The sequence below is a fragment of the Phanerochaete carnosa genome (genome assembly GCF_000300595.1).
Source record: "Phanerochaete carnosa HHB-10118-sp unplaced genomic scaffold PHACAscaffold_2, whole genome shotgun sequence".
In the NCBI taxonomy this organism is placed as follows: domain Eukaryota; kingdom Fungi; phylum Basidiomycota; class Agaricomycetes; order Polyporales; family Phanerochaetaceae; genus Phanerochaete; species Phanerochaete carnosa.
The window spans coordinates 2,625,226-2,647,776 of NW_006767629.1; the positions used below are offsets into that span (position 1 = coordinate 2,625,226).

The 22,551-nt window shown below is 55.2% G+C and overlaps 8 protein-coding genes across 8 annotated transcripts; 5 read left to right on the top strand and 3 right to left on the bottom strand.

The window, feature by feature from the left end:
* Window positions 1-1,182: 1,182 nt before the first annotated feature.
* On the top strand, window positions 1,183-2,661 carry PHACADRAFT_191922 (uncharacterized protein; the record flags this gene model as incomplete). Its single annotated transcript, XM_007392049.1, has 6 exons — window positions 1,183-1,232; window positions 1,645-1,693; window positions 1,756-1,871; window positions 1,938-2,360; window positions 2,415-2,556; window positions 2,620-2,661. 6 exons carry the CDS (start codon window positions 1,183-1,185, stop codon window positions 2,659-2,661), a joined length of 822 nt encoding a protein of 273 aa, XP_007392111.1.
* Window positions 2,600-8,781, bottom strand: PHACADRAFT_137471 (uncharacterized protein). Its single transcript, XM_007392050.1, has 10 exons — window positions 4,698-8,781; window positions 4,272-4,633; window positions 4,086-4,218; window positions 3,987-4,031; window positions 3,879-3,935; window positions 3,742-3,826; window positions 3,595-3,690; window positions 3,478-3,536; window positions 3,101-3,415; window positions 2,600-3,050 (listed from the first exon to the last, which is right to left on the bottom strand). The coding sequence occupies exons 1-10, from the start codon at window positions 5,130-5,132 to the stop codon at window positions 2,904-2,906; spliced, it is 1,734 nt and encodes a 577-aa protein (XP_007392112.1). The 5' UTR covers window positions 5,133-8,781; the 3' UTR covers window positions 2,600-2,903.
* A 53-nt stretch (window positions 8,782-8,834) lies between these two features.
* Window positions 8,835-11,118, top strand: PHACADRAFT_250133 (uncharacterized protein). Its single transcript, XM_007392051.1, has 11 exons — window positions 8,835-9,072; window positions 9,131-9,226; window positions 9,278-9,393; window positions 9,453-9,576; window positions 9,631-9,690; window positions 9,752-10,147; window positions 10,200-10,325; window positions 10,376-10,550; window positions 10,609-10,683; window positions 10,739-10,856; window positions 10,910-11,118. The coding sequence occupies exons 1-11, from the start codon at window positions 8,865-8,867 to the stop codon at window positions 11,045-11,047; spliced, it is 1,632 nt and encodes a 543-aa protein (XP_007392113.1). The 5' UTR covers window positions 8,835-8,864; the 3' UTR covers window positions 11,048-11,118.
* Window positions 11,119-11,131: 13 nt separating this feature from the next.
* On the bottom strand, window positions 11,132-12,916 carry PHACADRAFT_250136 (uncharacterized protein). The gene is made up of 2 exons (XM_007392052.1): window positions 12,052-12,916; window positions 11,132-11,997 (listed from the first exon to the last, which is right to left on the bottom strand). Exons 1-2 carry the CDS (start codon window positions 12,901-12,903, stop codon window positions 11,413-11,415), a joined length of 1,437 nt encoding a protein of 478 aa, XP_007392114.1. The 5' UTR covers window positions 12,904-12,916; the 3' UTR covers window positions 11,132-11,412.
* Window positions 12,917-13,757: 841 nt separating this feature from the next.
* PHACADRAFT_85948 (uncharacterized protein) lies at window positions 13,758-15,537 on the bottom strand (the record flags this gene model as incomplete). Its single annotated transcript, XM_007392053.1, has 9 exons — window positions 13,758-13,967; window positions 14,023-14,181; window positions 14,234-14,340; window positions 14,397-14,584; window positions 14,638-14,705; window positions 14,757-14,856; window positions 14,908-15,045; window positions 15,084-15,251; window positions 15,314-15,537. 9 exons carry the CDS (start codon window positions 15,535-15,537, stop codon window positions 13,758-13,760), a joined length of 1,362 nt encoding a protein of 453 aa, XP_007392115.1.
* A 243-nt stretch (window positions 15,538-15,780) lies between these two features.
* PHACADRAFT_181556 (uncharacterized protein) lies at window positions 15,781-17,788 on the top strand. Its single transcript, XM_007392054.1, has 7 exons — window positions 15,781-16,015; window positions 16,070-16,305; window positions 16,351-16,521; window positions 16,580-16,849; window positions 16,904-17,105; window positions 17,160-17,233; window positions 17,264-17,788. Exons 2-7 carry the CDS (start codon window positions 16,099-16,101, stop codon window positions 17,363-17,365), a joined length of 1,026 nt encoding a protein of 341 aa, XP_007392116.1. The 5' UTR covers window positions 15,781-16,015; window positions 16,070-16,098; the 3' UTR covers window positions 17,366-17,788.
* Window positions 17,789-18,572: 784 nt separating this feature from the next.
* On the top strand, window positions 18,573-19,845 carry PHACADRAFT_250142 (uncharacterized protein). Its single transcript, XM_007392055.1, has 2 exons — window positions 18,573-18,694; window positions 18,759-19,845. The coding sequence occupies exons 1-2, from the start codon at window positions 18,611-18,613 to the stop codon at window positions 19,329-19,331; spliced, it is 657 nt and encodes a 218-aa protein (XP_007392117.1). The 5' UTR covers window positions 18,573-18,610; the 3' UTR covers window positions 19,332-19,845.
* Window positions 19,846-20,486: 641 nt separating this feature from the next.
* Window positions 20,487-22,516, top strand: PHACADRAFT_250145 (uncharacterized protein). Its single transcript, XM_007392056.1, has 9 exons — window positions 20,487-20,755; window positions 20,853-20,958; window positions 21,032-21,077; window positions 21,146-21,266; window positions 21,318-21,513; window positions 21,564-21,643; window positions 21,698-21,769; window positions 21,839-22,307; window positions 22,360-22,516. Exons 1-9 carry the CDS (start codon window positions 20,557-20,559, stop codon window positions 22,466-22,468), a joined length of 1,398 nt encoding a protein of 465 aa, XP_007392118.1. The 5' UTR covers window positions 20,487-20,556; the 3' UTR covers window positions 22,469-22,516.
* Window positions 22,517-22,551: the final 35 nt, after the last annotated feature.

Consider the following 22,551-nt stretch of genomic DNA (forward strand, 5'->3'; position numbering starts at 1 on the left):
CTCATTCTCGAGACTGGGCTCACCGTCAGCGACGACGACGGTATGCCGTTCATGGCGGAACTGGCGAGGGGACGGACAGGCACGCAGGATTGCGGATTGATCTGACAAGAGACACGCCAACCTCCCGGCGGCGGAGGGGAAGCTTCGAGGTACCTTCCGATTATATAGATCGTGGACAAATCGCCAGAACACTCGATTCAGAGTTTCGCAGCGTGGCGGGTATCACGACATCCCAGATTCCCGAGTCTGTCTCCTTGTGGAATCGGACTGGACAACAAGTGTCGCGGACGAGACCGCCGAGCGGTGTCATCCAGCAGTGCAACATCTGATTCGGCTAAGGGTCGTCGTGCATCTCTCGAGCCGAGTCAGCGGAATGGTCTGCCAGAGTTAGGTGAACACAGATTGGAGACGTAGTGACAAAGAGTATTGGGTAGTCATCATGTTGTCGCTGGAAATGATAATTACGCCCCCCGCGTCGCTAAGATCCAGGCACAATCTTGACGAGGCGGTAGTAGGACAGCTGCGCATGCTTGTCGAGGCAAGGACAAAAACGAGATGTATGGCGTCGCAAATGAGCTCGAGCGTGTTCTCAAGCGCTGGCTTTATGCCCATGTGCTCGCTCCGGAACTCAAGCAAGCGCAGACAGGCATGGAGATGCCACACTGGCTTTCGGGAGTCGCAGGCCAATGTACGATTCACTTTTTTGGCGGCTGTACTTTTGCCTCGCGACCCCGCCGCCTGCGGAACCACTCGATCAGCTCACGACAAGTGGGATGTTACGAGCAGTGAAACCAAGACACTGCGTCCGGATAGATTATATGCCTAGATGGGTGTGTCCAGAAGCAGAGACTACTGGATTTGGAGCGACCGCTAAACCAGCGCTGCAGCTTTCGACGTGGGCTAGTGAGAACATTTGGCTAGATCATACTGCCAAACAGTACCCAGACCAACCAACATACCTTGGTACGACCCGGGTCGCCGAAGCGGTACGCACCAGCTCTGAGCAGGTCACGAAGCTGGGGGACAGTCCATAAAGAATGGGCGGGCAAAAGCGACGAGTGGATGCAGATAAGGCTAATCGCTTCGAAGCAGGATAGCCCACAATGGCACTATTGCATGCATGAGATGTATGTGAAGCAACGAGGGGAGCAGTCGCAGTACGAGGGTAAAATTCCCACCGTCATGGCTGATAGCTACAACCCCAACGAGAAGACACCTCTGAATATTTCTCCGTTAGTAAATGTTGCACAGCAACTCAGATATAGTCCGTGCGCGGAGTGCTCATGCAAAGCGAAGCGGAACAAGAAGTGAAGGCATAGCAGCTGTTGCTATTCGACCTCCATTTTGGGAAGAGCAATGGTTACATCGGCATTTGCCGGGAAGGCCACGTGGTAGCCCGCTTGGGAGAAGCTGCCCGTCTGGAAATTCACGCCAACGTCTGACCAGCAAGATTGTAAGTATACTAGGCCCTTATGCTGCTACTTTGCTCCTGGAACCATTCTTCAATGGCGTTGGGCTGCCTTTTATCGAAAACGTGGTCAGATTCGATGGAAACTGGGCTGGATGGCCCGGACGGCTACCGGATGCATCCTCTTGCTTCACCTTAGACCCCCCTTGGACTACTCGCTGACGCTTTCCACGCAGAGAAACGATGGGTAGGGTAATTCGGGCACAGAGGCGCTCCCACACCATCGTACGTGGCAGTTCCGCTCGACTATGTCTTACCGGGCCAACCCCGTACTTTGCTGTCTTTAGTTCAAGGCGCACACCCACCATAACAAGGCGCCTGCGCAATTCCGTGCCCTTGACTTTGCGGAGCGCAATGGTTACGTTCGGGGAATTGTGAAGGAGATCATCCATGATGCTGGCCGGTGCGTTCATCAGCTTGCAGTTCAATGAATCCCGAGTAGCTAAACTCGCACCTCTGTGGGTTTTAGTGGTGCTCCCCTCGCTCGCGTCGTCTTCCGCGACCCCTACCGATACAAGCTCCGCAAGGAGACATTTATCGCCACCGAGGGTCTCCACACCGGTGCCTTTGTCTACTGCGGCAAGAAGGCGACTCTTGCCGTCGGTAACGTTCTCCCTGTTGCCCAGTGCCCTGAGGGTACTATTGTCTGCAACGTCGAGGAGAAGGTCGGTGATCGTGGTGCGCTTGCTCGGACATCAGGCAATTATGCCACCGTAATTGGCCACTCGCCTGACGAGAACAAGACCCGGATTCGTCTTCCTTCTGGCGCGAAGAAGACCGTCTCCGGTAGCTGCCGTGCTGTTATCGGCATTGTCGCCGGTGGCGGACGTATCGATAAGCCTCTGCTCAAGGCTGGTCGCGCGTATTACAAATACAAGGCCAAGCGCTACAAGTACAGACTCCTCGTAATCCAAGGGTGTGTCTACATACTAACTGTGTTTCTTAGCTGGCCTCGTACTCGTGGTGTTGCCATGAACCCCGTCGATCACCCACACGGTGGTGGTAACCACCAGCACATCGGAAAGGCCTCTACCATCTCCCGCCAAGCCGTCCCCGGTCAGAAAGTCGGTCTTATTGCTGCTCGGCGCGTACGTCAATTCTATCCTTATCCAGCCTTTGTCTACGAGCTGAACGTTCTCCCCCTTGTTTAGACTGGTCTGCTTCGTGGTACCGTCAAGGTCAAGGAGGTATGAGCGACCCCCTAGCATGTCCCCGTTTCTCCTTGTCCTATTCATGCCGCTTTCGAGCCCCTCGTACTTCCCATCATAAAAGCCTTGTATGCGAGTTGCATATGCCTCATAACACCATATCTGATTTACGGGGTGATGCATGAACTATGGCTTTGGAACACTCAAGGTAAAGTCTACCGAAGATTCAAGTCTTACATTCTCTCGCGATAATACAGTATAGTCGTGGTTAAGCTGTCCATTGATGTCTATTTAGCGGCTTCTTCCATCTGCACGCGCCAACGCTTTTGGATGTCGATGCTTTCGCGGAATATCTTGTACTTGGCCTCGAGGAACTTCTTTTCTCTAGGGCTCGCAGCAGGTGCGACAAGCGCGCCTGGAGGTGTCATGTCAACCTGACACAAATGAGCTCGCCGTACGGGTAAACGCTCCAGCAATAACGTACCATAATCTTCCACCGCGCCTCGCAGTCTGCCTTCTCGTCTTTGTTGCCGGGCTGGAGCTCAGCGGCGAAACGCCCTAGCATAGCCGCGCCGAGCACGACTGCGGCGCCGCTATTCTGTGGCAGGACAACGGGCATGCTGCACGTGTCGGCGAAGAGCTGCATGAGCGCAGTATTCTTCGCCTGTCCGCCAGACATGTAGATCGCGTTGATAGCGTGGCCTTTATCGTTCATTTCGTCCACAATGTGTCGCGTCTGCAGCGCGATAGCTTCCATAGTGATGTTGAACTTGCGGGCGAGGTCACTCAGGGAGTCGTCCTAGCGAATATGAATATCATGTCAGTGAGAAGTGCGCAAGACGATTTGGTAACATTGCACACCAAGGCGAGCCCGACGATCGAACCCCGCATCCGGGGGTCGGCAATGGGTGATCGGTTGCCTGCGCAGGTTAATCAGAAGATTCTACTTGAATGGTCTCCCGAGGAGTAGCTGCGTACCATGGAGATCGGGGTACATATGCATGTCCTTTGTGAGCTCAGTGAAGCTCTCGACCTGCGCCTCCTGGCGCAGTTTTTCAAGCTCATCGTGCAAGACTATGTAGATTGTTAGGAGAAGAACAGACAAATCTGACGCAATCGACTTACCGGTATGGATGTTAGTCTTGCGCTCCTCCGCAATCTCTTTCAGCTGGTTGTATGCCGGATGCGTCTTGATCATGAAGTCAATCAGCTGCGAAGGCGAGTTCAGTATGACGACAGCCCGCAATAACGGAGCAACTAACCTGACCAGTGGAGGACTGTCCTCCTTCGTTCATCCACCATCCAGGGAAGACTGGATCCTGACCTCACCTGAGCGAGGGCCTGAGTCAAACACCGATCAAAATGCGCACCTTGTAAGGACCCCACACGCCATTGACGAAAACGCCCTGAGGGCTCTAGAGCGAAGCTCAGACTGGAGCGACCTACGTCTGTACGAGAACTAGTCATACCTGGACGATGTGACAGGTACTAGTGCCCGCACAAGCTGCGAGGCGGTGTCTCGCCTCGTCAAGGCCAGGCATCTCGGACAGCTTGTTGCCCCCATTGTATCGCGCTGCCACAGTTCCCAGCCATCCTGCGTAGCTGTGCAGGGTCAGCCTGTGGCCCGTGTAACACACGTCACAAGGTGAACTCACGCATCGATGACCGCACTGCCCACGGGGGTGCCTTCGAGCAAACCAAGCTCTTCTGCTGCTTGCTTAGAAAGACCTTTGCCGACCGGCATACCCGCCGTCGCCACATGGCCGTTCGCACCGCCAAGCTGCTTGTATTCATTCTGCACGAACTCCTCGAGGTCAATCTTCTGGAAGAACTCGGGCTGCCAGCCAGAGTTTGGCACATATGAGCACTTGCATGTGACCGAGCAGGTAGATCTGAGGTTGTCGCCCGTGGCGCGGTACGTCAGGAAGTCGGGCAGGTCGAAGAACTGGCACCGAGCAAAGAGCTCTGGCTTCATGTTGTGCTTCAGCCATAAGGTCTTGGGAATCTCCATTTCCAGCTATCATATATCATCGCCGATATGAGGATTCCTACTGCTCGTTAGTCGACTGATACCGACTCACGCTCATTACACCGCCAACATAGTCGAGTACAACGTTTCCGGTACTATTGATCAGGTCGGCTTCCTCCTCTGCACGGTGGTCCGCCCACAGGATTATGTTGCGCTCGCCGACCTGTCCAACCTGGTCGCCTTTGGTAACACTAATAGGATTGCCTTCAAAGTCTGACACAGCCAGGGAGCACGTAGCATCGAAGCCGAGTCCCTTTACGTCAGACGGCGATACCTTGGCCTCCGCGAGGACGGCCTTGACGGTCTTGCCGATGGCATTCCAGATGTCCGCCGTGGACTGCTCGAAGATGCGGTGGTCCTTGGGATCGCGCCAGGTCTTGGTGTCCTGGGTGGACGATGCAGCGATCGTCCCGTCGTGCTTGACAAGGGCAGCGCGCGCCGAGCCTGTGCCTACGTCAATGCCAATGTAATACGCGTCGCTCAGCATGTTTGTCGTCGACGCCGACTCTTGCTGTCTTGAGGTTGGGGTGAGGGTGTGGAAAGAGAGTGAGAGTATTTCATTTGAAGTGCCCAGCTCGCTATCCTCCAAGCGTGTAGATCTCACCCTAGCGAGCACTCCACCTGACCATCGACCGGTCCGATGATCTCCATCGGATGGCGGGACTCTATATGAGGTAATTGTCGGCGCGCTGCTTGACGTCAGGTACCCTCGGAGCAGTCATGGTTCGGGATGTACTCGAGACTCTAGCAATATATTGTGCATGTGCTGCCAAGAGATTGTGATGCGATGAGAAATTAACATGCGAGAATGAGGGGAATAATGAGACTAGTGTAAGACTATGACTAGTGGATGACAACGAATTGCAAAGATAGCATGCGAGACCTGTGCATTATATGATACAGTGACAAATGAAAAGTGGAATACTGGGCGATGATCAACATGAGAGTTCGATGATGGAACAGGAATGCGGCAACGGAATCAAGGAGGAAAGGAACCTAGAACGCGTAGGGCATTTCCGGTGCTCTTGGAGCATCCAACCATGACCCGGCGCCGACCGCTACCCGCGGTGGATGATCTGGCCACTGATACATGACGCTCGGGAGAACATTGGGCAGGAAAGGTGGGGCGATTTCGGTGGCATGGGACTGATGTAGGGTAGACTGCGGGTCCAGATCTCCGTACAGTTCCGCGAGAAGAGAGGGCTGCGTCGGGGGAATTGCACCGAGTTCTTTCCCATCCGCGGGCACGTACACCTTCGGTTCTTGGTATGCCGCTGTGCTCGGCGGAAGCTTGGCCAGGGTGTCGTGGAAATCATTTGAGAGTACATAGGGCATTGCATAGGAGGTCGGAGGATTGGTCCGTAGGGTATCGGATGTCGCGTGAGCAGGCATGCTGTAGGGGTATGGTGGAGGCGTCTGTGGTTCTGGCGACTCGACTGGCGAGATCGAGCCGGAGGAGGTTGAGGAAGGCGAGGCCCCCAGGCTCGGGTGTATCGATGGTACAAGATTGGACGGGTATCGGGGGTGGCGAGATGACGAAGCAATGTGCGGACCCTGCCATGACGCAGGTATCTGCATGCTGTAAACCGCACTGCTGATGGTAAGTGCGTGCTGCCTGCACCGCGCAACGACCATTTTGTAATGGGACACAAGAGCCGCGACAGGGATCGACAAGTCGAAATGGAGTACTTGCAGAAGCTCCCGTTCTGCACGCACGATCTCTTTGGTGGTGAAGAGTGTCGAGCTTGCATGAGCCCACGCCTTTGTGCTAAACACTTCGTCATTGGTGTACTAGAGGGGCAACTCGGTCATGATCCACACTACGCAGGAGAAACATACTAGCCACATACCTTGTTTGCAAGCATCAAAGCCCCAATGAAAGCCCTCTCACAGGCGAGGAACCCGGTAGACACGCGCAGATTCGGCCGGGCCTTGCCCAAGTATGCGAGTGCAACCAATATAGTTGCCGTGCGACACCGAGACTTGGCTATCAGGGTCTCCACCCACCAGCGAAGTTGCTGTTTCGAGGTTAGGCTCTGATCGGCCCGCCAGGCGGGGTCAAGGGAGGCGGTTACGGTTTCCAGCAGACAATCGACGACGTAATCTGGGAAGGCGGGAACAGAGCGTGAGACGACCCATTCAGTGCGGGCTAATAGAGGCGAGAACTCACCGAAGAAGGGCGGAATAGGTGGCACCTCGAACGGACCGCGGTTGCTGGAAGCGTGTGCCGTATGTGCCCTGCGGTGGGCGTAAGGGTAGGTGGCAGCGGGCATGGAGGATGGGCCAGCGTAGCAGTGGTGGTGCATGTCTGCAGAATGGTATGGGTGAAAGCGGCGGCCGGTCATGGCTGGGGCAGCTACGGCCATTTATACCCCTGGGGGGGGGGGGGGAAGGTCTGATGCTAACGGTGACTGAGGCCGCACTGCCAAAGGGGGGCTGCTGGGCGCGCAGCACGGGCTGTGAGGGCCAAGGGGGACGGAGGGGGAGAAGGGGCAGGACGGACAGGGTGTGGGTATTTGAGGGATTGGGAGTATTTGACCGGGAGAACCTGGCATGATCGCGGTGTGGCGAAGTATCGGGGAGCCGGGAGGGTGGCGGGCAAAATAGCAGATTAGTAGGGTGCTAAGATGCGACAGACGTGGTATTCCGACGGGCCTAAGAATTTCGCAGCGGCTGTAACTTGGCGGGCGGCCAGAGGCCTTGTGCTCGCAGCAAATGGAAAGCGGTGGAGATGCAATTTCGGACTCGTCCCGGCTCAGCGCAGCGCCACCCGTCCCTGCCCCTTGCGCATGCGCAGCCGCGGCTGCCACTCCAAGCCCCAGCTGGCGGTTTATTGTGACAGCCGGTCTCCTGTCGCAACCCAACCCAACGCGCACCGCCTATTCTTGCCTGCGACTCCCAGCCCGACACACCGCGCCGCGGCCAGCCCATCATGCGTCGCCGATGCCCTGCACGCGCCCCGCAGAGGGTCTTGTTATCGCCGTGTGTTAGACCCCTTTACTCCGGTGGAAGCGGTTCCTGAGTACGAGTGCGGATCTGAGACCGCAATCCGCGGCTGTTCCAGCCGCTCGCACATCCCTCGATGCGTGTTCCCGCAGAGCTTCGCAGGCACCCGACTCATCTGCCCAGACAGCCGCTCCATCACATACATCTGTCTGCAACGCGGTATGGGTGCGCAGACCGAGAATTCCGGCTACAGCTACAGCTACGCCCCGCGCCGCCGCGGCACTAGCCTCTGCGTTGTCCGACGGACCCGGCTGTACATCCATCATGACCGAAACTCAACCGTAGCTGTCGGACCACGTTCATATCTTCCCCGCCTTCTTACGTTCACAGCGGTCTTTACAAAGCTCCCCGATCTGAGCGAATGTGTCTCTTACAGCGCATCGGACTCGAACGCTCAACAAGGTTTAGCGAGCATATCGGGGCATGTTTTATTGATGAAAGCCGGTGTACATATGCATGGAAAAGTAGAAGCGAGAGCAGAGACGAGTGCAAAAAAATGAGAGGCAAAGGATTTAGTCAGTGCCGCCGCCGCTCGACCGTGCTGCAACGCCGTCAGAAGTAGCCCCAGACTGAAAGAATGACAGCACGCACTGTAAACCAGCTGCGAGCTGTGGTGCACAATCCGCTTAATCTGGCCCTCCTTTTCCAAGTGTCTGATGGCAATCCGCGCCAACGAGCCGTTGATCTTGAGCCTCTCAATGAGAATACTCTGCGAGATGAAGCGGAAGGTCGGGATTTCCTTGATGATACGGTCGTACAAGGCCTTGTCGAGGGTGATGGCGTGCTGGGCCTTGTCCTTGACCTTGCCCTTGGACCACTTCTTCTTCTTCGCAGACTTCCCGCCGCCTGAGGATGTGGGGGCTGCCTTAGCTTTGGCCTACAGCGAGTGTGCAGTCGTTAGCGAATCTGTTTCATCTGGTACAGGCGTGGCCTATCCAGCGCAATCCTCCTCTTCGAGCCACAGAATCGAGTAACGGCATCATTCCCTGCACTCTCAGAGGGTCTGCCAGACAGTTAAAAGCGTGCTCACCATTGTTTTGCGGACCCAGTCGTCGTCGTGGTCGTCGCCTTGACCTCACTGCCTGACTATCTGCAGCAAATGCTGACTAAGCTGATTAGCGCTTATTGGATAGTCACACCCAGTCACGCCTGGGCGCGTCGGGCGCTCTCCGCCAACCTCCACGTCACGTTCAGCCCCGTTGCGGCGACCGCGATGCTCCCAGTGTCCTGGATATTGCTTGCTCTGCCTGTCTCTGCACTCGCCGCGGTGGACAAAGCATACGGAGTATCCCCTAGCCTGCTCGAAAAATACACCCCTAGCTCAAAGTCTACTTGGACCTGTCTGGACGGCTCGAAGGAGATTGCTTGGTCGGCTGTGAATGATGACTTCTGCGACTGCCTAGACGGCAGCGACGAACCTGGTTAGCTGAGGCGCGAGGATTGTCGTCTCGTTCTATAGCTCATCATAGCATGTACTAGGTACCGGAGCATGCCCCAATACCAGCTTCTACTGCACAAACGAAGGTCACATTGGTGCTTTCATTCCTAGTTCGAGAGTAAACGACGGCCTCTGTGGTGCGTGTCTTTAGTTTCTCAGTGTGTGGTCGCATGCTCAAGGCATTCAAGAGTCCGAATGCTGTGATGGCTCTGACGAGCGGCCTGGCGTGTGCAAGAGCACTTGTAAAGAGGTCGGCGAGGCATATAGAGCCAAACGGGATGCTGAGAGAAAGCTGAGAAAGACTGTTGGTCCATCGCTCTTTCAAGCTTGGCATTTGACGATTCTCAAGTGTGGATATTACAGGGCTCCAAGATTCGCGCATCATATATCGCATTCGCTGTAAAGGAGAAGAAGCGATTGGAAGATGTTGTTATTACTTCTGAGAAGGAGGTCGCAGCTCAGCAAAGAGAGGTAAATCGTCTGAAGGGTGAGTTGCGCACAAATACAGTGACTCCTGATACCCAATGCGCTGTGTTCGCAGATCTCGTCGAGCGAACGGAGTCGCTCTCTATGGCTGCACTGGAGCATAGGAAAGAGTCGCGTACGTGGTCACGTCCTTTACGACAAAGCGCACGAGGTCAACCAACTTGACGTCCTTGTAGCACTTTATCGGGCTCTATTGAAGCATCACCAAGTCTTAAAATCGTTGCAGAAGGAGCACGAGAAACATCTCGAGCGCGAGAAGGAACTTGGTGATATCCTGAGCAACCTCCGTACCGGGTACAATCCCAACTACCAAGATATGGCCGTCCTCGAGGCGGTTCGCGGATGGGAGTTTCTTGCTGGCCTTCCTCATATCAATGATGTTCACAAGGACGACCAACCCACCGAGGAGGAGTTGGGCAGCGACGAAGTAGAGGAAGAGGAGGAAGAGGAGGAGGATATCCTGACTGTAGAGGAACTGGAGGAAGAGTTACCAGCCTTGCTCGAATCCGACTATGAATCTCTGCTTATCGAGCATGACAAGCACGTTGGAACACCTTCTGATGAGTCTCTCCGTAAGCAGCTATGTTGCATTGGTATTTGCAGGGCTATTAACGTCCACGTTAGTGTTTAACGTTGGTTCATACGTCCCCGACGCGCTCCTACCGCAATTCGAAGCTGTTCGGGATGGTCTACTGACCTGGCTCAGGACCTTCGGTATCATCAAGGGTGGTTCTGACGGCGAACCCGCAGGTAGGGTGCATTCAATACGTGCTCGTCTCCTTTTCTCACATCACGTCTAGACACTAGTCGTGCGAAACAGGCGTTGAGCAGTGCGGAAAATGCTCTTCGGTCTGCTGAGCGAGAGAAGTCGAATGCCGAGCAGGACCTGTCTCGCCTCTTCGACCCCAAGTGGTTCGGTCGTGACGGCGAATGGAAGAAGCTACAGGGCACCTGCCTCGAGAAGAGCATCGGAGAGTGAGTCTATCGCGCCGTGACCCTAGTCCTTTCCCACCTGACACCCCGTGTCGTGCAGTTATACTTATGAGGTATGCCTCTTCGGTGAGGCGAAGCAGAAGCCCAACAGCGGCGGCACGTCATTCAGCCTCGGGTAAGCTCATTCGATTTCCCTCGTGCGGTTTCACCGCTCATTTACCCGCATATAGTCACTTTGACCGGTGGAACGACGCGGCGGGCCTCGAGCTTGGTTCGCCTGAGTACTATAGCAAGCAGTACTACGCCCGCGGAACGAAATGCTGGAATGGCCCCATGCGCAGCGTTCAGGTAAGTGCTCGTGTGCGTCGCGTGCCCGTCGCGGCAGCTGACAGGCCGCGCAGCTCGTTTGGACCTGCGGAACAGAGAACGCCATACTGTCCGTGCAGGAGCTTGAGAAATGCGAGTATCAGTTCACAGGCACGACACCGGCATTGTGCCTGCCTCTCGAGGATCTTGAGAAAAAGAAGGACGAGCTATAATGTATTTCATGCAAGATCTCATGGCTCACGTTGCATATTCCGTTTCAGCAGAGCACGCAATGAATTTAATATCTATAGATTCTCGGAACAATGCAGGCTTAAAGGCAACGGAGAAAATTGTACTAAATTATCGAGGTAGGTTACTTTACGCAGCAGCAAAAGAGATACGGCCCTGCCTCCACACCCATGGACAACAGTAAGAAAAAGAATATACGACTATTAATACACGCGTCCATAGCAATGCGTACATACAAGACCGACCGTATTGCGTACAGGTATCAGCGTCGGAATTGCTTCGTTGTGTGTTCTAGCAGATTGCGGTCTAAATTCACGATCCGTGGAGTGATTCGACAGTACCTGCTGCCTCAAGGGCTCATCATCCTATAGTCCCGGTCCCGCATCGACGTCTCGCTAGGCGTGTGCGCCTCTGCCACCGAGTCTACCTCGCTCCTATCGCCATCGTCCGTGTAGATCGAGTCCGCGTCGCTGGCTGAGTGCAGGCTCATCGTCTCTGAGGACGCAGACGAGTGTGTCGGCCGGATCGTCGGCTCATCGTCCGTGGACCCGTCAAAGTCTGTCTCCGCGCCTGCCTCGCTGGCTGTTTCGGACTCAGTTGTAGAGTACGCGCTCGAATACGAGCCAGACGACCGATTATACGGCACGCGCGGCCCAACTTGCGGCGTCTGGTGTCCGGCCTCGTGATGAGTCGGTTCTCTCCCAGAGGGCATCATGAAATTCGAGGGGCGGGCAGGAGACTGGTGAATTGGGGATTTGGGAGAAGGCAGTGGGGAAGCGGCAGGAGAAGCCTGGTAGCGGTTCGACCGCGAGAACTGGATTAATTGCTCTGCGTAGCTTTGCATTTCTTCCGCAGAGATCATCAACCGGAAGTCATTAAGGAGGAGGAACTGCAGCTCGAGTTGATTGAGCTCGGTTTGGGGTAGGCCGCCAACCTAGAACCGATGAGTCAGAGAGGCGCCACAGTGGGAGTTACGAGGAATATATACCTTGGCGTAGCGGGAGTTGGTATAGAACACATCGCTGAAGAACTTGCTCGCCACCGTGACCCCTGCAATGACCAGCCGATGTATATTGTATGAATCTATTACAAACGCCTTCCCACAGGCCTCCTTCGCCAGCTTCGACATCCGGTCAAAGTAGACGAGTAAAGACAGGAAGACTTCGTTACTTGCGGGACAGTATTTGAGGATGCGGAGGAGATACATCTCGAGTGTAATCGTCGGGACGTTCCGCGCATGAAATGTCAGCGACATATTGCTGGAAAGGGCGGTTCGCGACGCAGTAGCCAGCGTAATCCATATAGGAGACTGATGCACATCGGATGTTGGTGAACTTGTAGTGCTGACAGCATGTAGTTGGTAGGTAGAGGACAAGTCGCGTCCGTGCAAACTGTCGTTCGCCGTGGCGATTTGCGTGAGCAAGGATGCCAGCAAACGGAGGAGTTCGTGAGGATCGTAGGAGTGGATATCGACCGCCGGTTCCGAATTCGACGTTACGGCCGCTCTACTACCCTCTGCGGTCTCTGCTGCATAGTAACCGTCATCCGCGTGGTTTCCAGCTCCATTTTGCGGCGCATAGGAAGCAAAATGCTGTGAATTGGATGGTTGGTGATGTGATCCTGTTCGGCGCGGCGAAGAGGGGCCCTCCTCGGTGGAAGACCTTGGGTTGGGTGGTGCAGTCACGTTGAAGGTAGAGGACGAAGAAGAGCCGATTGAGGAGCTGTATGAGGATGTCCTCCGAGAAGCGGATCGCGAAGGGCGTGTGGACGAAGAAGCGGACGAGGGCTGTGAATACGAGACGGTTGAATGTTGCTGTACTGGCGGTGCCAATGCGAGCATAATGATCCAAGTACGCTACTCTTTACGACGATGAGCAGGTCTCTGGCGACGTTGAGCGATAAATTGGCAATGCTAGCGTTATGAGAGGATGGATCTCAGGAGTCGTGCTCGCAAAAAGGCAAGTCGCCCAAAACTTGAGGTCGACCGTCGCTTCCCCTGTCACACCACGCCTTGTCACACCCACGCACGTGCTGCCAGTGTGGGTCTTTGTGGGCGTCGCCGCGACTCCCGCTCTCTCCCGCTCCCTTGTGTTTCTCCAGGCCACTGCCGGCCAAGGAAAATTATTAGTTATGTGGCTTAGTCCGAGGCGTTTTTTTCTGACATCGCTCTGTCTCGTTTACCAATGCAGCACGCCCTCGCCGCCGGGAGTCTCTCACCTAGAGCTGTCTGACGCGCTGAGCAACGCGCGATGACATCTGCAGGTCAGCTTCGCAAACGATTCGATCCGAATCACCATGCTTATTCCCTGCCTAGCATGCTTGCATCATAAGCAGAGCCCGGGTCCAGGCAATCTCCAACTCCGCCTCGGAGAAAGATGATGCAAAGTGGAAAGCAGCCCTCGGTCTAATGAAGCGTCGTTGGATCGTCTACACCCCCGTGCCTTTCGGTGATCCACCAGCATCGGCCAGTGCAACCCACGTTGGAGGTTGTTAAACGTGCGCCTGCTGTGCAATGGCGGTGTTGTCCGACGGATCAGTCCTCACGCCAGACACGTAACTACGCGAGTCCTCATGGTGCTATGTGTAAGTGTTCTGCGCAGCTCACCAAGATACGTGTCTCACCAGTCCCCACACAGTCCCCCTGGAAAAAGTCATACTGACACACCATGGATTTCTCACAGAGCTGCTGCGACGTCAATTCATGGGCTCTTCCTCTTCCGTCAGTATCTTTAGCTTCCAACCAGCATTGTCGTCGTCAGGCTCGTCGTCAGCCCATGCGATGTCTTCGTCATCTGCCGCATTCCACTTCCAGTAGTCTCCACGCTTCTCGACCTCGACGGAATGGATGTCTACTTCCTCTTCCTCTTCTTTTTGCTTGCGCAGTGCTATCTCGCTTTCGTCCTCCTGATACAAAAGGTGGTCAATGTCGATCCAGGGGTAATGATAGAACGTTGCTGACAATGTCGAACTCGTCTTCACGTTCTTCATATTCGATGTTCTCATCTACTTCTTCGAAGCCGCCCGCAAAAGCACCCCAGCGTTCTGGCGTTGGGCAGTGCCAAATAAAAACGTTGCCCTGGTTTGTCGTCGACGCTATGGCAGGCTTATGCGGATGCCACTACATACACATGGTCAGCCAATGAGAGGCGCAGCATGTGGCACATGCTCACATGCAGATGGACGAGGGGCTCTCGCCCGCCATCAAGTGCTGTCACAAACTGACCATCGTTACCAACATCCCAGATATAGATTCTGTGTGTCGCATTGTCAGCCGCGCCTGATGAGCAACAGCAGTCAGCTGTGAGACTGAACATGATAAGGGATCTCAGATACCCCCTGCTAGCCATTCGCCATCTGGGCTGTAGCACATTCCGTGCCATGCAACCTTGTTAATCGGGTCGCTGAAACGATATGTCGGCTCGAGCTCCTGCTCGATGTATATGCCGTCGACAGAGGGTGGTGCATACAGTGGCAGTGTGAACTGGCGCAGCGTCCGATCTTGTGAGTTCGTCACCAGCCGGCTGTTTGGTCGTGAGTTTGCAGGAGATACCCTGAGACAAAGAGGCAGACAGACCGTCCATTCTTCGCGAACTCCAAACTTTTGAGGCTGCCTGCGCCGGTAATCTTGTGTCGTGCGATCATCTTTCGTGCGGGAATCAGGATTTGTGCGTGTTATTGCTCCCGTATGCTTACGGTTTTGGTTCTCGTGTTGAACACAAGGACCTGACCATTCGAAGTGCCGATGAATACATGCTTTCCGGAGGGATCGAAGCGTGCGACAGTCGATATTGACCTGCGCGGTCTATCAGAACAGAAGACCGAGCTGAGACTAAGCGACACGCACCGGTGCTTGTTCGAGTGAGACTGGTATTCTTCGTCGCTCTCTTCCTGGACTTCGCACAGTTCCACCCGCGAGCGATGTTGACTTCGCAGGTCGACGATGTATGCGTCTCCTGGGGTCAACAAGACCAAGAGGATTTGACTTGTACTTCAAAATAAGGTATATAATGGCGGGCAGACCTAACAGAGACATGCCTATTGCGGGGGTGAAACGAAGCCGACGCTACTGGAGCGTCAAAACGAATTATGTTCTTCCGTTTCGGCGGGTCAGTCTCGGACGACAGGTCCCATATGACCACGTTCCAGTCCTTGGAGGCTGTGAGCACATATGTTGAGTTTCTCGACCAGCTGTAGAGCATGTGTCAGTGAGAACGCTCCCACGCTACATGAACACGAAACACGCGACTCACTCAACGCAGGTCACGCTCTTCACATGGCCTTCGAGCCAGCGAACCGTGGATTTGGTATCCAAGTCCCAGATGCGCGCGGAGCCATCAGCTCTTCCAGCAGCCACGAACCTGCCGGAGGGGTCGAAGCGTGCGAGCGTGGCCTGCGAATGAAGAGAGGTTTGTACCTGTGTGGGGTACGTGATCGTGAAGGGGTCTTTGGGCTTTGTGTCAGATATAATATCCATCGCAGCGGCACGCAGCTCACCTCCGAGTTTTCCGTTCATTCTGCGTGCATAAAGTGGCAACCACGACAGAGTGGATAGCACTGAACCCTCGAACCGTGGCAAGCGCCTCTAAGCTGTTGAACATCATAGTCTCACGCCACAAAGTTGATGGAGAACTGCGGCGTCTTGTAAAAGTCAGGCGCTAGACGTGACGTCTCCTGCCTTGTGACCATGGCCTCTGCCCGCCCGGTCTTGACGCTCCAGAAGCTCGACATCCCTGGAGACTTTAACCACTATGAGAAGATAGACGACGCGGAGCTGATTGCGCGCCTCGAGACATGGAGACAAAAAGCCTGCACAGTCCTCGCGGATCTGCATGAGAGACTCCGGGAGAGAGACAACTTGACGTTTAGCGAGAAGGTAGAGGTTGTCTCAAAGGTTTCCCAATTCGATGGTGAAGGCGCATGGGCTCTGAGTACGTCGCGTGACTTGGCGCAAGGTGAGTCCTTGTGTGCCCTTCAGCCCCATGCGCCGCTCATAGTCAGATGCGAAGAGATTCTCGAGCCGTATACGGATGGCGACATGCAACTAATCGAGGCTGTCCTGACACAGCGTGTGAAGGCCGTGTTCAAGCTGAACACTCATCCTAAGGTGAGCGCGGCCACTGGTCGCTCACTAAGCCGCCCGGTGGGAGGGGAGGGTGGTGCCCAGGATTACTACGAAGGCCAGCTCTGGAAGCGCTATCCTGGACTCATCAACGTATTAGATTGGTGTGTCAAACATTTAAAGGTACCATTGCTCTTGTGCGTATTCCGCGTTGCTAATGTCATATAGCCTGCCGCACTCGAGAAACTTTGGCATCTCGTCGTCCCCCCAGTGATGACGCTCCTTGATGACTACGAGTTTAAATATAAACTACTCAGCCTTCCGATCGTTGATCACCTCCTAGATAGCGCACCGGGCGAGCTCCTGCGCCGAACTGGCATCAATGAGCTCCTCATCACTGTGCGTGTTCGTCAGCCGATGCATGCCAACACAACGATTCAGACCTCGGCGTTTGTAGAGTTTCAAAACCGCTCTTACGTTCCTCCGTGCTCCAGAGACCCCGCAACTTATCCGCAGCGTCATTTTCACGTGGCTCAAGCTCACAGAGCGGTCAACTTCACCCGCGACTGCCAACCGATTTGAACAGCTGTGGGCCTTACTCGGGGAAGGGATCATTGAGACGGTCTGGTTATACGGATTTAACGATGCAGATACCATCCAGGCTTCCGTTGAAGCCCTTCCCGATGTCGTACGAGCCCTCGGCATCGGTGCTGCACGCTATCTCAAGGTACGTCGAAACCCGTTGCATTCATCGGTCTTACTTATTTTTTTTGTTTCCCAGGCACTCATATCGCAGCTAGTCCTCGCCCTAATCCCTGCTCCTGAGAATTCTGCGCCAATCGCGTTTCAAATCTCGTCAGTCCGGGCCCTTGACGTACTTGTTGCAGAATGCGCCCCTCGCATGCACAAGTGGAAAGGGACCATTCTCGATGGAGTCTGCCGGTGCTGGGCGAGCCTCGTCGAGTCTGGAGCTGATAATACCGGTGATTCTCCCTCCTATTCAGCCTATGAGATCATAGCCTGAGCAAATCTCACAGATGTTCGAGAGCTGAAAATGGCTTTGCGAGAAACGTGCGGGACCCTTGCGGCGGCTTGTCCTTCCGTAGCTACGGTATGTCTGTCTGCTCACATGGATGAACAGAGTTTAGATGCTCTTCTGCAGGAAGAATTCCGACGTCTTCTTGAGATGGACGAGCAAATTTTCAAGGCCCTGGTCGCGCCTTCCAGCTCGGAGAGCCGATGATCCCTCCGCGCCACCGCTCAGGGTCTCATACTTTTGGAGCATAGCATGAAGTTCTAACGCACCGTATGATGAAGTTGTGCGTGCACCGACTATATGCGCCCGTCGCGCCGTTGGATTCACCGATGGACTTTTTCTCTTTCTTCACTGCTCGGGACAAATCGGGGTCGGGCCTGGCAGGGCGGCGCTTGATTATCGCGACTGGCAAATTGATCGGAATGAGTCTTTCTAATAGTCTTTCCATGATCCCGGATCAGCGCACCGATCACAATCCTGATCTTACACTGCCGCGCTGCGGCGGCGTGCTCTTTGTCTCTGAGCGCGAGCGATGCCTCGCAGTGCCTCACGCGTTCAGGATGCTTTTGGGACAAGCAGAGACATAAGGTTACCCTGACATCCCCACTACGAGGCGCACAAAACCGTCTCACACAGCCCATTCCATCTCCAGAATTGTGCGTCATGCGTGCAAGAGGCCTACTTTTACCCGCTGTTAGTAACGTCTATATGGATGTCTGGAGTCCGCTGTCGACCCAAATCTCCACAGCGGCACTGGAAGGGTCCCGACGCTGATTCTTCGGTGGAACAACGTCCGGGTTTCTCAGGCCTGCGATGGTCTTCTCCTGCGCTCTAATTCATGCCCGGGATCCTTGTGTCTCGTGCAGGGGAGGAGTGCGGGGAGATCATGTGCTTGCAGCTCGGTCGAGACCCGGGGCGCCGCGTAGCTATGAAGAGAGGCGAGGAGAGTTGGGAAAGTAGCTGTCTAACGAGTAGCAGGATGTTGTTATGGGTCGGTGATGCCCAGCACAAGAGACAGGGAATAACGGCATGCGAGGGGCCCTGGCAGCGTCTCTTCCATAAGCGTCGAGCTAGGCTCTTGTTGCAGACAGGAGACTCGGTGGTAGTAGTCGCAGGTTGCACTGCCAGCAGTGTGCCAGCGACTCCAGCAGACTGGCAAGCGTTGCGTAAACGAGTGGGAGCTTGTGGACAAAGACTGCGGCAGGCCCGAGCCAGGGGAAGGGCGCGTCGGGCAGAGCTGGGGAATGTCCCAGATTTGGGAAAGGTGCGGATGGAAGTCGGAGCGGGATCAAGACCCAGAAATCGAGCATCGGCTAAGCGAGTGCCGGCCCGGGCAGCGACTCCATCGAGGAACAGGCCCCCGCTCATATATATCACTCCTATAGTCTCGCTCATTTGTACGTAGCCGGCTCTGCCCTTGTCTTTCTTTCTCCAGCACCACACCTCTCCGCCATGTCTTTCTCCGTTGACGACCTCGTCAGCTCCATGTCCTCAAACCACATCGGCCAGGAGGCCACGGACCTCGCTGCCCTACAGGTGAGCTCGCCGGCTTTTGTCTTTCCTCCTCCGCGACCGCTTACGCGCGAGGCGCCACCCCCAGGCACAACTCGCACAGACCCTCTACCACTGCCAGACAAGCGAACACCGCCGCGCGACGCACGCCTGCACGCCTATGGCCTGCACACCAACCTCGTCTTCCCTCTGGGAGCGTCCCGAGCTCGATCGGAGGCGGAGTAACAGCGTTGTCAGTAAACGGGACATGGAGGAGCAGCGCGAAACTGTGGACGCCATGGACGAGGACGAGCTCATGGTGGAAGATATGCTCTTCCCGTCTGTCGCTTCCGCACTCGACGCCACGTACCCCGCATCCCATATGCCTCCACCTCCGTCACCAACTCTTTACCCCAGACACTCCCATTCGCGCAAATCCAGCGCCTCCGCCTCATCGTTCTCGTCTATGCACTACGACGTGCCGTCTGCGGGCAGCTCGTTGTTTGCAACGACAGACCCGTTTTACCTTGCGCAGATGGCTGCCCAACAGAACAGTCCCGCGCCGTCTTTCTTCTCCCAATTCGGCAAGCCTACGCAGCAGTCACCCTTCCTCAAAGGGCACCCGTTCGCTCACAGGCAAAACGTTTCAGAAGTTCACCCGTCGACAGCGTTCGTGCGGTAGACTGCTCTTGTCCTGGTTTTGCCGTACGGCCGCATCATCCGTCAGCATATCATCACCTGGAAGATGCATTTCATCCGAATCCATCATTCGACCACCGCTTTCCGTCTGTATTTGGCTGGAGAAGGAGAGTGCTCCCGAAAGTCTAATCCCCGTCGGCTTTCGCACAGAAAATAACACGCGACCCCGAGCCAGGGTCTCCCGCACTCGTCGGAGGGCATTGTCGCTCACTCGGTGCTGGAGCTTTTGGCTTTATCGGAATCACTCCTGCAACCGACATCCGCAGGTACTCTCAACTACATTACATAGACCAGTCCGATATGTCGCCATCCCTGCATTCCTCCCATCATTGAGCCTGTGCCAGACAGATCCCAACTGGACTTCCGTTCCCCATGTTCCGTCGCCTTCGCTTTGGCTTCCCACTCCCCACTAGCACGCATTCCCACGCATCAGTAGATACCAATTACCAATGTTTGAACTCTGTACAACGCCGTCATCATATTTATCCATGTAATCGCACGCGTTCCGTTACTTCAGTGGTGTCGTGTAATTTGTCCAAATTCTAAACCTTGCTTGCTGTTGCTGTCGTCGTTCCCCGTGATAGAAGAACGGCCTGCGGGATCTGCACTCGCTTGACGTAGTCTAACATGAATCATCGTCTCGCTCACCTACACGTTGCAAGGGCTAGTCTCCGTCCGGCGAAACACACGCTAAACTATCGAGGCTGCTCTGGACTCTGACGAGGGCACACCCCATGACGTTGCGACGGAGGCAGAGAGCCTCGTGTACACCAACAAGCTACTAATAGTAAGCTATACCATACCGCTTTTAGGCCGCCCTTTAGACGAGAATTTGCCTCATAAATCGACTTTTAGAGCTCGCGTGCTTCTTCGTGAAGCACTACCATTCGGTATCATCACCGTCCTTGCCGGTCTCAACAATCCAAAATATATCGAGAGCGGTAAGCGGCTAGCCTCACCCGCGATGAGCCCGGTGTGCCGCGAACACGGTGCAGTACGTGTCTATCTTCATATGACTCAGGGAAAAGTATGATCCATGCTCTGACAATGACTCGACCCGTGCTACTTATCTCCATTCAAGTTGTTGTGCCTTCCTCCACCCTGCTAGTGCACCACCACCCCTCTACAGGCACGTCAGGGGGGCGATCCTCGCTGCCCACAGCCGGCAAAGAGCATCTAGGGCACTCACACTACTGGACCTAGAACCGATGTCCTCAGGGCTCATCGAGCACTGGCGGTTAATAGCCGCGCTGCTCCTTTGCGGTGCGATCCTGGTCGTCCGGAGGCTGCGCGGCGGATCGCCGTCCCGGGGACGCACATTGAGCGGTGGGCTTACGGCGTCGGAGAAGCATACTGCTGGCCTGAAACCATTCCACACAGACGCGTCGGCGGCGCGGGAGCCTGGAGGTGCGTCGCTTCTTGGTCGCTTCCTCGAACCGGTCCTCCTTCACTGCCACCCCATACTCCCGTAATGGGTCGTCTGACCTTTTTAAATTTCTGCTAGAATGGACGCCGGTCGCGTTTGAGTACCCGGCCATCGCACCATGCCGTGAAGACGTGTCCGCTGTCAAGCCCGTACCGTATCGACCGTTCAAATGGGGAGAATACCAGTACGCACGTCCAATTTGCGCCCGCCTGTGTTTCCATCGAGAAGCTACTGACTACATGCGAAAATCCGCGTAGTGTCACGATGGGCATCCGGAGCATGCCATGGGATGAGTGGACGGAGGTACGTGGACGAGCCCGTGCACCACGTGAAACCTTGACACGCATATTTACGCTATCTTTCATTGACAGCTTGACAGAGAATTTGCTCACTTCCATCGCATCCGCGAGCATCGAATTCAAACCCGCGGCGACAAAGTCGTCCAAGTCCTACCTGAGAGACCTGGGCTCGTGAAGGGCGCTCACGATGCCGGTTTGTATTTCATGCTGGTTTCATCGATAAAGCTAAGGACTCGTGATGTAGCTGTCGAGTTGGTCCACGAACTGGCCGAGTATCTCTCGCGCCGCTACCCGGATGTCTATCGTGCCACGCGGGTAGACGCAGGCCACGATGGGAACGGATGGCATGGCCAGCCCTCGATCAAAGACATTACTATCATACCTTTGGGCAAGACTTATGGCCTGGAGAAAGGCGATCCTCTGACTATCGCATCTCTTCTGTGCGTCTCCTGGGTTCATCTCACTAACTCAAGATCTAACATTGGCTTAGCATCCAAGAGGACCTCGCGATAATGATCGAGGGAACGGATGGCAGGTATTATCTGCAGGGAGGTGCGATACTGATACCCGGTATGCCTTCGTACAATTATGGATGCGCATACTTCAATAGCTAACCTCCGTCAGGGTCATGGCGACTCCGTGACAAGATCGGTATGAGCTTAGATGACATCCATATCAGCGGAACAGTACCACAATGTGCGTATCCTCACATCTGGCCATCCGCCCACCCGCCCACCCGCCGTCTAACTGCTCGCAAATGCACAGTCGAGAGCAAGCTCCAGCTGAGCATGTCGCGCCACTTGAAACGCATGCCCGTCGACAAGCCCATCGTGCGAAACAACTACAGCTTCCAGGTCGTCGCGCCCCGAGACAAGGCCGACCCGCTCGACCCCGACGAGCTCGCGTGGTGCAAGACGATGAAGGGCGACGAAGACGTTGTCGAGGGCCAGCCGGGCTTCCTCCGCAACGAGGACTTCGGAGCCGACTATCCCGGACACTCTGCCGGACACTTCTCTGCTGCGCACTCGGACCTTGCCAACAGCAGCGAGCCGGTGGACCCTTCGCTCGTGCGCCTGCGCGTAGAACGGCAGACGCTGCGTCGTCTCCCGAAAACGGGTGCAATTGTGTTCACCATTCGTGTGTATCTCACGCCCCTCGAAGAGCTCGTGAAGGAGCCCGATGTTCCGGGGCGGCTGGCAAGCGCAATTAGAAGCTGGCCTGGAGACGTCGCAAAGTGAGTTCGTTCCACACTCTCGTAAATCGATGTCCTGATGTGCGCTGGGCAGGTACAAGGCTCGCTCCGTATTTGAAAACATCTTAGAATACCTCGATGCTCACCATCAAAGGCAACTCGATTCACACGTAGAGGGTGTCACCAGGCAGAGGTGTGAATGACATAGAAGCATTGAAGGTCTATTCGAATGTTATGCTTGGATGAGAACTAAGTAGAGTTACACGTTATGGCACGTCACCAAATT

Coding starts and splice junctions, on each gene's coding strand:
- PHACADRAFT_250136 (XM_007392052.1), bottom strand. CDS start 12,903: ATGCTCGCATTGGCACCGCCAGTACAGCAACATTCAACCGTCTCGTAT. Junction 11,998..12,051: donor CCAACTCCCGCTACGCCAAG/GTATATATTCCT, acceptor CATCGGTTCTAG/GTTGGCGGCCTACCCCAAAC.
- PHACADRAFT_181556 (XM_007392054.1), top strand. CDS start 16,099: ATGCAACTAATCGAGGCTGTCCTGACACAGCGTGTGAAGGCCGTGTTC. Junction 16,850..16,903: donor GTGCTGCACGCTATCTCAAG/GTACGTCGAAAC, acceptor TTTGTTTCCCAG/GCACTCATATCGCAGCTAGT. Junction 17,234..17,263: donor CTTGTCCTTCCGTAGCTACG/GTATGTCTGTCT, acceptor ATGGATGAACAG/AGTTTAGATGCTCTTCTGCA.
- PHACADRAFT_250133 (XM_007392051.1), top strand. CDS start 8,865: ATGCTCCCAGTGTCCTGGATATTGCTTGCTCTGCCTGTCTCTGCACTC. Junction 10,326..10,375: donor TTCTGACGGCGAACCCGCAG/GTAGGGTGCATT, acceptor CATCACGTCTAG/ACACTAGTCGTGCGAAACAG. Junction 10,551..10,608: donor CTCGAGAAGAGCATCGGAGA/GTGAGTCTATCG, acceptor CGTGTCGTGCAG/TTATACTTATGAGGTATGCC.
- PHACADRAFT_250145 (XM_007392056.1), top strand. CDS start 20,557: ATGTCCTCAGGGCTCATCGAGCACTGGCGGTTAATAGCCGCGCTGCTC. Junction 20,756..20,852: donor GGCGGCGCGGGAGCCTGGAG/GTGCGTCGCTTC, acceptor AATTTCTGCTAG/AATGGACGCCGGTCGCGTTT. Junction 21,267..21,317: donor GAAGGGCGCTCACGATGCCG/GTTTGTATTTCA, acceptor CTCGTGATGTAG/CTGTCGAGTTGGTCCACGAA.
- PHACADRAFT_250142 (XM_007392055.1), top strand. CDS start 18,611: ATGTCTTTCTCCGTTGACGACCTCGTCAGCTCCATGTCCTCAAACCAC. Junction 18,695..18,758: donor CGGACCTCGCTGCCCTACAG/GTGAGCTCGCCG, acceptor CGCCACCCCCAG/GCACAACTCGCACAGACCCT.
- PHACADRAFT_137471 (XM_007392050.1), bottom strand. CDS start 5,132: ATGCTGAGCGACGCGTATTACATTGGCATTGACGTAGGCACAGGCTCG. Junction 4,634..4,697: donor ATGTTGGCGGTGTAATGAGC/GTGAGTCGGTAT, acceptor GATATATGATAG/CTGGAAATGGAGATTCCCAA. Junction 3,691..3,741: donor CAAGACTAACATCCATACCG/GTAAGTCGATTG, acceptor CAATCTACATAG/TCTTGCACGATGAGCTTGAA.